The following is a 13,764-nucleotide window of genomic DNA, read 5'->3' as shown; positions in this document are numbered from 1 at the left end:
CACCTATTCCCTCTTCACAGGAAGCTCCTGTTTTGCAGATACAGCAGCAAAATCAGCTCAGCTTTCAATGCACGTCGCACGCCTGCTGCGCTTTTGGTGTCCTTTTCTAAGACACTGCTGCTGTTATCTTTGTTTTTTGAGATGGACTCTGACTTTGTTGCCCAAGCTGGAGTGCAATGGCACGATCTTAGCTCACTGAAACCTCCCCGTCCCGGGTTCAAGTGATTCTCGTGCCTCAGTCTCCTGAGTAGCTGGGATTACAGGCACACACCACCACGCCTGGCTAATTTTTTTGTATTTTTAGTAGAGACAGGGTTTCACCATGTTAGCCAGGCTGGTCTTGAACTCCTGACCTCAGGTGATCCACCCACGCCCACTTCGGCCTCCCAAAGTGCTGGGATTACAGGCGTGAGCCACCGCACCCAGCCCTGGTGCTGCTATCTTTGAAAATGAGATTCCATTCCTGCCCGGGAGAGACCAACAGTGTTTGCTTCGAAGCATGCCACACCATGTCCCTGCACTTCCTGTTCTCTCTTTGCTGCTGGCCACACCGCACAGCAGGATGAAGCCCCAGCCAGGGGAGGGCAGCCTGCAGAGAGCCGGGAGGGCCTGTCAGTGGCCACTCTGCCCCTCCGCCTTCTGCCACGGGACCCTTTAAAAATCTCAGATCCAACACAGTTCCTGACACAAACTATGGCTTCCACTTGAAAACAAAATCTAATAAGAAAATCCCAGGAGGAACAAGTGTGCAGGTGCTGTCTTGAAGTTCACCCAAGTAAAATGTCGTTTTTACATCAGTATTATTCATTCTAAATGATGACTGTATCAAGAATCTTCTATATACGTTTTTTGTTTTTTTTTTCCAAAATAGAAGTCCTCCCCTGGATGAGCTGGCAGGTTCTGAGTGTAACTTACCCCACCATGAGGAAGCCCTGATACAAAGGGATGGATGCGAAGTAGAAGACTGAGGAAAACACAGCCTGGAGAGAGAGCCCACAGACGAAGACAACTGTCAGTTCCACGAGCACCTGTGGCCCCAAGCCTCTCAGGGGCCTCGCTAACTCCTAAGCACAGCCCAGGTACTTCCGGCAGCACTCAGCACCCCCACTCCCGGACCCTGCCCTTCCCGGACCCTGCCCTTCCTGGACCCTGCCCTCCATGGGTGCCAGCACAGAAGGCTTAGTACCTGCATGGTGGAGATGATAAGGCCCCTGTGCATGACAAACTGGCCGAGTGCCGCCGACCTCTTGTAGCTGTTCCGCCCGTGCACCATGAGCAGCCTGCCTATGTGCCGGAACTGCGTGATGGAGAAGTCGGCCGCCAGCGAGGCCTGTTTACCCTCCTGAAAGAAAAGCACATGGGGCCTTTTCAAACACAGCGGACGCTGGAAATCAGACTCCAAAAGTGAGTTTTAGAACTCAGCCTAAATGTTACAAAGACCGAAATTCTTTCTGCAGAACTTGTAAAGCTTCAGCTCCGTCGATGGGGACAGGTCCTATGGTCTCAGGCACGGGGGCAGGAAGAGCCCCCAGCACCAGCCCAGGCTCTCACAAGTGCTTCAGGAGAGCTCGGCTCCGACAGACCATAGGTGTCACAGGAGTCAGCAGAGCTGCAGAGTCCGGGCCAGCCCTGTTGAAGGACTCCCTTGTGATCTAAGTGTGGGCCCGCCCTGTCGGAAGACACCCCTATGATCTGACATGGGCCAGCCCTGTGGGAGGACACCCCTATAATCTTGGGCTGCTTCAAGACAATTCTCTGTTTTTTCATATTTGAAGAAACAATCTATCCCCTCTTTCACAACGCTGTTGTAAGGCATTACAAAATGAAGTAGCCAAGGAAAAAGCCACGCTTGCTTGAGCTAGGTGAATTTTCCAGGTCTTTCTGGGTGTGTCTGTATTAATATTTAAGTGACTGTGGAGAAGGAGAGAGTAACACAGATAAAGCTGGCACGGAAGATGAACCTCAAACCACAGCTCAGTCAGCCAGGAGACACAGGCAACCACACAGAGAATGGTGCGTGGAAAACAGGAGGGAGGCCACGGAAAGGCTCGCCGAGGGATCTGCTAACATCTGAGCTGAGCCCTAGGGCAGGTGACTAAGAGTGACACCTCCCTGTACGCCACTCCGCCAACAGCAAGTCGCCGAGGGCTGGGCTGTAATGCACGTGGCAGGATTGACATTATGAAATGTGAGGTCAAAGCAGGGGACTCCGACCAATTCCTCCTTTATTCAAATGTACAGTTCAGTGCCCGGGACACACCAGGCTCTTCAGGCTGTGCTGACTGTGTGCTGACCACACGTGTTGACCAAGTGCGCATTCACCAAGCATGTGCTGACTGTGCCGACCAAGCATGCGGTGAGTATGTGCTGAGTGTAAAATGACCAGGCATGCACTGAGCACGTGCTGATGTGCGCTGACCGAGTGTGTGCCGAGTGTGTGCTGACTGTGCACTGAACACATGCTGAGGTGCACTGAGTGTGTGCCGAGTGTGTGCTGACTGTGCACTGAGCACGTGCTGAGGTGCGCTGACCGAGTGTGTGCCGAGTGTGTGCTGACTGTGCACTGAACACGTGCTGACGTGCGCTGACCGAGTGTGTGCCGAGTGTGTGCTGACTGTGCACTGAGCACGTGCTGACGTGCGCTGACCGAGTGTGTGCCGAGTGTGTGCTGACTGTGCACTGAACACGTGCTGAGGTGCACTGACCGAGTGTGTGCCGAGTGTGTGCTGACTGTGCACTGAACACGTGCTGAGGTGCACTGACCGAGTGTGTGCCGAGTGTGTGCTGACTGTGCACTGAGCACGTGCTGACGTGCACTGACCGAGTGTGTGCTGACTGTGCACTGAACACGTGCTGAGGTGCGCTGACCGAGTGTGTGCCGAGTGTGTGCTGACTGTGCACTGAACACATGGTGAGGTGCACTGACCGAGTGTGTGCCAAGCATGTAGTGTGCTAAATGTGTGCCGAGTGTGTGCTGTGAACTGAACACATGCTGACGTGCGCTGACCGAGTGTGTGCCAAGCATGTAGTGTGCTAAATGTGTGCCGAATGTGTGCTGACTGTGCACTGAACACATGCTGACGTGCGCTGACTGTGTGCCGAGTGTGTGCTGACTGTGCACTGAACACATGCTGAGGTGCACTGACCGAGTGTGTGCCGAGTGTGTGCTGACTGTGCACTGAACACATGCTGAGGTGCACTGACCGAGTGTGTGCCAAGCATGTAGTGTGCTAAATGTGTGCCGAATGTGTGCTGACTGTGCGCTGAGCACGTGCTGACGTGTGCTGACCGAGTGTGTGCCGAGTGTGTGCTGACTGTGCACTGAGCACGTGCTGACGTGCGCTGACCAAGTGTGTGCTGAGTGTGTGCCGACTGTGCACTGAACACATGCTGAGATGCGCTGACCGAGTGTGTGCCAAGCATGTAGTGTGCTAAACGTGTGCCGAATGTGTGCTGACTGTGCGCTGAGCACGTGCTGACGTGCGCTGACCAAGTGTGTGCCAAGCATAGTAGTGCTAAACAAGTGTACCAAGTGTGCTGAGCATGTGCTGACGTGCGCTGACCGAGTGTGTGCTGAGCATGTGTAGTGTGCTAAACGAGTGTGCCAAGTGTGTGCTGACCACGTGCTGATGTGCACTGAGCAAGTATGTGCCGTGTGTGCTGACTGTGCACTGAACACATGCTGAGGTGCGCTGACCGAGTGTGTGCCAAGCATAGTAGTGCTAAACAAGTGTACCAAGTGTGCTGAGCATGTGCTGACGTGCGCTGACCGAGTGTGTGCCGAGTGTGTGCTGACTGTGCACTGAACACATGCTGAGGTGCGCTGACTGTGTGCCAAGCATGTAGTGTGCTAAATGTGTGCTGACTGTGCGCTGTGCGCTGAGCATGTGCTGACGTGCGCTGACCAAGTGTGTGCCAAGCATAGTAGTGCTAAACAAGTGTACCAAGTGTGCTGAGCATGTGCTGACGTGCGCTGACCGAGTGTGTGCTGAGCATGTGTAGTATGCTAAACGAGTGTGCCAAGTGTGTGCTGAGCACGTGCTGATGTGCACTGAGCAAGTATGTGCCGAGTGTGTGCTGACTGTGCGCTGAGCACATGCTGACGTGCGCTGACCGAGTGTGTGCTGTGTGCTTACTGTGCGCTGAGCACGTGCTGATGTGCGCTGACCGTGTGCTGAGTGTGTGCTGACTGCGCTGGGCACAAGCTGACGTGTGATGACCGTGTGCCGAGTGTGTGCTGTGCGCTGAGCATGTGCTGACGTGCGCCAACCGAGCGTGTACCAAGTGTGTGCTGACTGCGCTGAGCACGTGCTGACGTGCGCTGTGTGCTGACTGTGCGCTAGGCACAAGCTGACGTGTGATGACCGTGTGCCGGGTGTGTGCTGTGCGCTGAGCATGTGCTGACGTGCGCCGACCGAGCGTGTACCGAGTGTGTGCTGACTGTGCGCTGAGCACGTGCTGATGTGTGTTGACCAAGCATGTGCTGAGTGTTTGCTGACCGAGCGTACGCTAAGCACATGCTGACGTGCACTGACCAAGTAGGTGCTGAGTGTACAATGGCCCAGCATGTGCTGAGTCGTGTTGATGTGTGCTGACTGTGTGCTAATGTGTTGATAAAAGGGCGAACATACCTTTCCCTCAATCCCAATCCCACAGTCTGCTGCCTGAATCATGCTGACATCATTTCCTCCATCACCTGCGAAGCAAGAAAAGTGAGATGAAATAAAACCTTATCCATCACACGTTTTTCATTTTTACCATCAGAAGCTATTTCAGAAACTTCCATGAATGGAGATGAAATCAATCTAGTTTTAGAGATGGAACAAACTTTGACCATCAATGTCAGCCTACGGGTTTCTCTGGAGACCTCCCTGTGAGCAGGGTGGGCGGCTCTCACCGATGGCGCAGGTGCGTCTCCCTGTGTGCTGCTGCAGCAGTGTCACAATGCGGGCCTTCTGGGTGGGCGAGCAGCGGCAGCAAACCACGGCAGGGCACTGGCAGGCCAGCTCCACAAATTCATGCTCGTAGTACTTTAGACAAACCTGGAAAACAAAGCCTGTGTTATTTTGCCTTATGGTCGACAACAGTGTCCCAGATTTGTGTAATGTAGAAAGTGCAAAACCATGGGAGCAAAGCCAACAGATGCCACAGTTCTCAATCTTTTCAGTATTCTGTGAATCATTTCACAGGACTCACGGACAGGGGAAAATAAAAAATCATGGGAAGAAATTCTATGTAACATGGAACCATCCTTCTCCTGCCTAGGGAAGTTCTTCCACTTGAAGTACCAGAGAGAAACCTCCATGATTTGAGCTACGACATGACCTTCTGGTCTGATCCCCCTCCCCTGGAATCCAGGCTGCCTTAGTGACTTTCTTGAAAAACATCATGTGACCCGGTGACGTTCTGGGGCAGCTTCTGCCAGATTTCTTGGAGTGCTTGCTCTGGGGACACTAGCAACAACAGAGGTCCAGGACGATTAAGCCCAGGAGCCTGTGCAAAAGCTGTGCAGGGGGAGGCTCCCACCAGCCCCGGTGCCACAGTTCCCTCAGCCGGGGGCCACCGTGCGAAGAAAACGAGGCATGAAGCTACTTTGGACATTCCTGCTCCAGCGGATGCAACATGGAGAGGACAGAGAGCCAGAACCAAGGCACTGGACAGGCTCTTGTCGCTCCTCCTCCAGGTCTCCTGCAGCACTTGCAGGCTCTCAATGTCTAACAGAGGAGTAACAATCACCGCGACCCAGCCCAGCTTTCAGGCTCTCAATGTGTCAAGGAGTAACAATCGCTGTGATCCAGCTCTGACATCTCCTCAGGCTGGGGCTGCTTTCCAGAGCGGCAGATACCGCTGCTACGAAATGGAAAACTGCCTAAAAACAGCAAGAATGGGCAAAAGCACTTGACTCAAGAAGCCCTTGATGCACTGGAATGGACAGACAGACACACACTGGGCCAGGGTCCAGCCTTGCCTCAGAGACACAGACAGACAGACAGACAGACAGACATGTACTCACTCAGGGTCCAGCCTTGCCTGAGAGACAAACAGACACTCAGCCAGGGACCAGCCTTGCCTCAGAGACACAGACAGATAGACAGACAGACATGTACTCACTCAGGGTCCAGCCTTACCTCCAGAGAGTCCCCAGATATGACTAGTGCACAATCATGCTTCCTTCGAAATGCATTCAGCTCCAAATGTGCCTCTCCCCGACTGGTTACCTCCATTAAGGGAGAAAAAGAATCCCAAATTAAAATGTTGTCTAAGTTAGAGGCACAGAGAAACAGGGCATTATTTGCAGAGTCACAGTGGAATGTTCTGGGGTTATTATCTAAAACCAAAGGAGCTTTAGTATTTGGACCCGGAAGAAGGTCCTTTCCAATTCCTCCGGCAGTGCTGGGTGTGTCTATCCACTCAGTTAACGCAAATCATTTTCAAATTTGTGGCAAATGCAAGCAGGAAACGTATAGTGAGGAATGCAGTGGAATCACCACTCTGATGAAATTTGTGTAAAGGGTGCCTATGAGTTAATAATTACCTTCTGGATAGTTTGGGAGGGTAATTGCCTTTTATACATACACTCCCTTAACATACAACGATAATGATTAAGAATTTTCTTGTAATTTCCACGAGGTGATTATTTAACAGAGCAACAGGCCAGGGTAGGCTGGTGTGGGGAGCAGCGCTGCTGAGAGTCACTGACTCGCAGCGTTACGGACACGGCTCTGCAGAACGAGGCTTGCACCCAACAGAGCACCAGAGCCCAGGGAGGCCGGGCTCCTCATCGCCACACATCATCGCCACACATCATCGCCACACATCATCGCCACACATCAGGTAAGAGACAGGACGCTCTCAAATCAAGGTGTTATGTAAATACATCTCTTCATAATAGGTCAAATAATGCAAAATACTTAATTGCTTGTGTTGTCTCTGCCATGGGTTTCAACTTACTCCATTAGTTTAGTTTTTACCCAGTGTCTGAGGGATTTTTAAAAAAACCTAAAAGAGTAAAAGTAAGTCATAATCTTGAAATATCATTTGTTTTAGAACAAAAATATTTCAGAAACCAATGTAAGTGGTTTTTCATATTCCTTCTGTGGAGGTTTTATGGAGCATAAAAGAAATGATATATTAATAGTCCTATTAATAGGACTGAAATAAATTAAAAGCTTCATGTGGTTCAAATTAACAATCTCAGACTCATCTTTAAATAGGTAGGTTTTATTGTGAAAAATTTAATTTGTGGTGCTATAACACTGAAAAGTCAACAAAAATTGATCTGAAGTTTTATCAGAAGCATTAATAATTTAATTGCAAATAGTAGTCTTCAGGGCCTAATTTGTGATTCTGATGCTTCAAAACAAACTACATTTACATATAAATTATATTCAAATAACTCCTTCCGTAGGTGCAAGCGATTCATTTAGAACAGACGCAGACACAGAATGTCTGTTCACTCACCATAAATCAAGACCAAGAAATTCTTATTTTTTGTTTGAATTAAATTTAGTCATAACTAATACATACAGTAAACACATAAACTTAGATCATTTTTATTAATTTTCTTTGAACTAGTTAAGGCAGCACTTGCTCTGAAAATGGCAGTGATTAAAAACACATTCCTATTTTGTATTTATAGCTTGTTTCACAACAGCAGCTTCTGGACAACATGTAACACGTATAACTTGTAGAAAAATGTAATTTTTTAAATCAATATATATTTTTACAAATTGAAAATAATTGCAGTATGCCTCTTTTAAAATAGCAAATAATACTAATAGTATAAGCAAAAAATACTTCTGAACTTAGAGCTTGTTCATTCCGTCAAAAAGCAGCTTTGATCATGATTAATGTATGTGGCTAAAAATATCTATTTTAGCATGCTTTTTATTTATTTTTTATTTTTTATTATTATACTTGAAGTTTTAGGGTACATGTGCACAATGTGCAGGTTAGTTACATACGTATACATGTGCCATGCTGGTGTGCTGTTATAAATTTAAAAAATTACAGTAGTTCTTTTTAAAAAGATATTTAGTGATTAATAAATATATATTCTGACAAAAACAATAGGCTTCGTTTGTGTGAGACAAATGTTTAAAAATTCAAAGTGATTAAGATACATACTTACCTGTCTGAAAATATGAATATCTTGTGTTCTAGACACCAGATGTGAACTTTTGGCAATGCAGGTAGCTGTCTCGAGTTTATCGCCTGTTAGCATCCATATCTAGGGAACAATTTAAACTGGTGAATTTCAACAAGACAAGGACACGTTCATCTCTGATGTCTCACATAATTCACAACAGCCAAAAGGTGGAAGCAACCCAGGTGCCCGTCAATAGATAAATGAATGAGCAAAATGTGTTCCATACATACAATGGAGTATTATTCAGCCTTAAAAAGGATGGAAATTCTGATACAGGCTGCATTGTGGTTCAACCTTGAGGACATTACGCTGAGTGAAAGAAGCCAGTCACAAAAGGACAAATACTGTATGATCCCATTTCCATGAGGTCCCTAGAGCCATCCAATCCACAGAGAAAGAATAGATGGTGGGTGCCAGGGTTTAGGGGAAGGGGAATGGGGAGATGGACAGTTTCCGTTTAGGAAGATGGAACAGTTCTGGAGGGGGTGGTGGTGATGGCTGCACAAGAATCGGCAACGCAAACTTCAACAAGGTCACGCTACACACATCCAACCACAACTAAATGGTGTGTCGGCAACGCAGGCTTCAACAGGTCACGCTACACACATCCAACCACAACTAAATGGTGTGTCGGCAACGCAGGCTTCAACAGGTCACGCTACACACATCCAACCACAACTAAATGGTGTGTCGGCAACACAGGCTTCAACGAGGTCACGCTACACACATCCAACCACAACTAAATGGTGTGTCGACAACACAGACTTCGATGAGGTCACGCTACACACATCCAACCACAACTAAATGGTGTGTTGGCAATGCAGGCTTCGACGAGGTCACGCTACACACATCCAACCACAACTAAATGGTGTGTCGGCAACGCAGACTTCGACGAGGTCACGCTACACACATCCAACCACAACTAAATGGTGTGTCGGCAACACAGACTTCGACGAGGTCACGCTACACACATCCAACCACAACTAAATGGTGTGTCAGCAACGCAGACTTCAACGAGGTCACGCTACACACATCCAACCACAATTAAATGGTGTGTCGGCAACACAGACTTCAACGAGGTCACGCTACACACATCCAACCACAATTAAACAGTATGTGAACTTGCTAAGGTGGAACAAGCGAGAGCACAGTGATGTGTAGATACAGCAGCTGAGATATGGAGGCACGTAACACCTGGGCCCGGCACTCAGAGGCTAAGTCTAATAAGGATAGCTGTGAGTGTCAAAGGTGCCTACCACAAAGGATTCCACACAAAGCAAGCACACAGGACTGCCAAGGCGGCACACAGTCAGGGTTTGCCAGGCTGGGAGGCTCATGAAGACCTTCACTGCGGTTTGCTAGTTTTTTAGTTGGAAACGGAGGTTCAATGGGTAAATGGCCCATAGTCAAACCAAAAGTTGTTTATGTCAAATAAAACATGTCAAATAGTAGCACTTTTACATTTAAAAATTGCATACCCGTGCACATCTTATGTGTATATATATTCCTAGACGATAGAGTAAAATATCAGGATATTTAATACATAACAGGATATTTGATATATATAACAGCAAAGAACTTCCAGTAATATTCTCATTAGCTGAATTTCTCAGATTTCTTATGTATCATATTGAAATATGCATTTTTGGAAACAGGAAGCAGAAAAAAAACTTCTACAGTGTACCGATTATCTGCTTAAGCACGCTCCGCCTGTGGCTCTTCTCAGTGTCTAAGATTTGTGCTTTTTATTTATTTTACAGACTTATATTCATTTACGGGACCTAAGAGTATGACACATCATCATGACAAAGTTGAAGAAGAACTAGCACTGCGGCAACCGGAGTGGGATTCAGGAAACGCAGTGAGGTCCCGCTGAAAATCACCTTCGAGTTTCAGAGGAACATCTGAAGTCAGACTTTACATAATGTAAAGAATAAAGAGCAAAACTCGAGAAAGTCATATAACTTAGCAAATAATTGATGTAAAGATCCAAATTTTAATGCAAGGGATATTCACTACTTTAATATACTAATAATCTAGCACATATAAAGTAGGAAGTAGACTGAGGTGAAGTTCACTAAAAAGTTACAGTGAAATGCAGGGGTCATATGCTCGCTCACTCATGTGTCGATTTACAGACGGGTCTTGCCATGAACTCTGGGGCTCGATTGAGCCTCCCGCCTCAGCCTCCTGAGTAGCTGGGATCCCAGGCACAAAGCACCACACCCAGCTCATCTGCTTCTCATTAATCACACTTCTTTATTCAACTTTTTGGCTGTACAATACAATTAAGTTTAGTAATCTAAACTTTCTGAGTCAGAATTGTTCTCTTGTAATTTTGAATTTCTACATGAACAATTACTCTGAAACCAGATACAGCCTCACGACGCACTTCCTACTGCGATCATGACATACTTTCTACTGCAATCATGCACACTTCCTACTGCGATCTCAGATGGATATGATACAGCCTCATGACACACTTCCTACTGCGATCATGACACACTTCCTACTGCAATCATGATACACTTCCTACTGCGATCATGACACACTTCCTACTGCGATCATGACACACTTCCTACTGCGATCTCAGATGGATATGATACAGCCTCCTGACACACTTCCTACTACGATCATGACACTTCCTACTGCGATCATGACACACTTCCTACTGCAATCATGATACACTTCCTACTGCGATCACGACACACTTCCTACTGCGATCATGACACACTTCCTACTGCGATCTCAGTCAGATATGATACAGCCTCCTGACACACTTCCTACTGCGATCATGACACACCTCCTACTGCAATCATGATATACTTCCTACTGCGATCATGACACTTCCTACTGCGATCTCAGATATGATACAGCCTCCTGACACACTTCCTACTACGATCATGACACTTCCTACTGTGATCATGACACACTTCCTACTGTGATCATGACATACTTCCTACTGCAATGACATACTTCCTACTGCAATCATGCACACTTCCTACTGAGATCTCAGACGGATATGATAGTCTCATGACACACTTCCTACTGCGATCATGACACACTTCCCACTGTGATCATGACATACTTCCTACTACAATCATGACACACTTCCTACTGTGATCATGACACACTTCCTACTGCAATCATGATATACTTCCTACTGCAATCATGATATACTTCCTACTGCAATCATGATATACTTCCTACTGCGATCATGACACACTTCCTACTGCGATCATGATACACTTCCTACTGCGATCTCAGATGGATATGATACAGCCTCATGACACACTTCCTACTGTGATCATGACACACTTCCTACTGCAATCATGATACACTTCCTACTGCGATCATGACACACTTCCTACTGCGATCTCAGTCAGATATGATACAGCCTCCTGACACACTTCCTACTGCGATCATGAGACACCTCCTACTGCAATCATGATATACTTCCTACTGCGATCATGACACACTTCCTACTGTGATCATGACACACCTCCTACTGCAATCATGATATACTTCCTACTGCGATCATGACACACTTCCTACTGCGATCATGACACTTCCTACTGCGATCATGATACACTTCCTACTGCGATCTCAGTCAGATATGATACAGCCTCCTGACACACTTCCTACTGTGATCATGACACACTTCCTACTGCAATCATGATACACTTCCTACTGTGATCATGACACACTTCCTACTACGATCTCAGTCAGATATGATACAGCCTCCTGACACACTTCCTACTGCGATCATGACACACCTCCTACTGCAATCATGATATACTTCCTACTGCGATCATGACACACTTCCTACTGTGATCATGACACACCTCCTACTGCAATCATGATATACTTCCTACTGCGATCATGACACACTTCCTACTGCGATCATGACACTTCCTACTGCGATCATGATACACTTCCTACTGCAATCTCAGATATGATACAGCCTCCTGACACACTTCCTACTGCGATCATGACACACTTCCTACTGCGATCTCAGATATGATACAGCCTCCTGACACACTTCCTACTACGATCATGACACTTCCTACTGTGATCATGACACACTTCCTACTGTGATCATGACATACTTCCTACTGCGATGACACACTTCCTACTGCAATCATGCACACTTCCTACTGCGATCTCAGACGGATATGATAGTCTCATGACACACTTCCTACTGCGATCATGACATACTTCCTACTGTGATCATGACACACTTCCTACTGCGATCATGACACACTTCCTACTGTGATGACATACTTCCTACTATGATCATGACACACTTCCTACTGTGACCATGACACACTTCCTACTATGATCATGACACACTTCCTACTGTGATCTCAGACGGATATGATACAGCCTCATGACATATTTCCTACTGTGACCATGACACACTTCCTACTATGATCATGACACACTTCCTACTGTGATCTCAGACGGATATGATACAGCCTCATGACATATTTCCTACTGCGACCATGACACACTTCCTACTTCAATCATGACACATTTCCTAATTCAATCATGGCACACTTCCTACTGCGATCATGACACACTTCCTACTGCGAACATGACATACTTCCTACTGCGAACATGACATACTTCCTACTGCGATCTCAGAAGGACATTAAATCTTACAAGTCTCTTCACCATGCAGACCTCTAGACAGCAAGGAAAACAGATGCCTATTTTCTGTCCATGGCACAGCATCTTCATCAAGGCTTGTGGGATGTATTTTTTAACTGAAGTTGGCACAGCTTTGACTTCTGACACTGTCCTTAAGTTATGTCCCTCTAGTCTAGCTATGCAGCTTTTCTCTGAAAACCAAGTTACACTTTTTCCCATTCTGAGTCCCAGGTCCTTGAGGTAGTGCTAAAATAAATTATCTTAACCAATTTGCAGTTGACCTTTCGGCTTCAATGAGAACATGTGAGGAAAGCTCCTGAAAAATAAAACTTACACCACAAGTGCTAATTTCCCCTGTGCAGGAAGAGGACACATCAGTAAGTGAAAAAGCCAGAGAGCAGGTCGGCGGGCAGGGAGCGTGTGCCCCGCCACACAGCATCTGGGGGAAGCCACCAAGAAGGATGGTCAGGATGCCTAACCTCTCCCATCCAAGATAAACACTCAAATTTCGCAGACACCATATTTAAACTGCCAAGGACCACACAGCTGGATGAGACGGGGCACTGCCTTGGGGAGTACAGGGAAGGTGGGCACTGCCTGCTGGGAGATGGGACACTGTTGCTGGGAGCACGGTGGGGATGGGGGCATAAGCCACACAGCCAAGGTAGAGGGGGTGTCCTCCAGCTATGGAGAAGGTGCTGGGAGAGAACAAAGAGCCAGAGGGAGGACAAGCAGCTTTGCACCTGCCCTGTACGTCCAGGCGTCTCTGGGGCAGGCTCTTGCTGCTGAGCCCAGGGGCCGGGCACAAGTGAGAAGCAGCTTCCACTGGGGGTCCTTTTGTGCTGAGTTTGTGACAATGTGGATGCATTATTTCTTCAAAAACATCAATAAAATGAACAGATGTAGTGCACGTCTGAGTATTCTATATTCTCAACTCTAATATGCCCTGAAGCACGAGATGA

General features: G+C 47.2%; 1 protein-coding gene across 6 annotated transcripts in view; it reads right to left on the bottom strand.

The window, feature by feature from the left end:
• The window catches only part of ATP9B (ATPase phospholipid transporting 9B (putative)), a 322,333-nt gene that overhangs the window by 30,087 nt on the left and 278,482 nt on the right, over positions 1–13,764 (bottom strand). For 4 of the 6 annotated variants that reach the window (XM_008952694.5, XM_003827309.6, XM_055102570.2 and 1 more), the window contains 6 exons: positions 8,132–8,230; positions 6,129–6,218; positions 4,898–5,042; positions 4,632–4,696; positions 1,187–1,342; positions 916–980 (listed from right to left, as the gene is read on the bottom strand). In XM_008952694.5, coding sequence (XP_008950942.2) covers positions 916–980; positions 1,187–1,342; positions 4,632–4,696; positions 4,898–5,042; positions 6,129–6,218; positions 8,132–8,230 — 620 coding nt within the window. The remainder of the gene's footprint in view (positions 1–915; positions 981–1,186; positions 1,343–4,631; positions 4,697–4,897; positions 5,043–6,128; positions 6,219–8,131; positions 8,231–13,764) is intronic. The other 2 variants (XM_063597385.1, XM_063597384.1) reach the window with 1 other exon arrangement.

The sequence above is a fragment of the Pan paniscus genome, chromosome 17 (genome assembly GCF_029289425.2).
Source record: "Pan paniscus chromosome 17, NHGRI_mPanPan1-v2.0_pri, whole genome shotgun sequence".
NCBI lineage: Eukaryota > Metazoa > Chordata > Mammalia > Primates > Hominidae > Pan > Pan paniscus.
The sequence above is the reverse complement of the archived record's forward strand: the minus strand, read 5'-3'. Positions and strand labels throughout refer to the sequence as shown.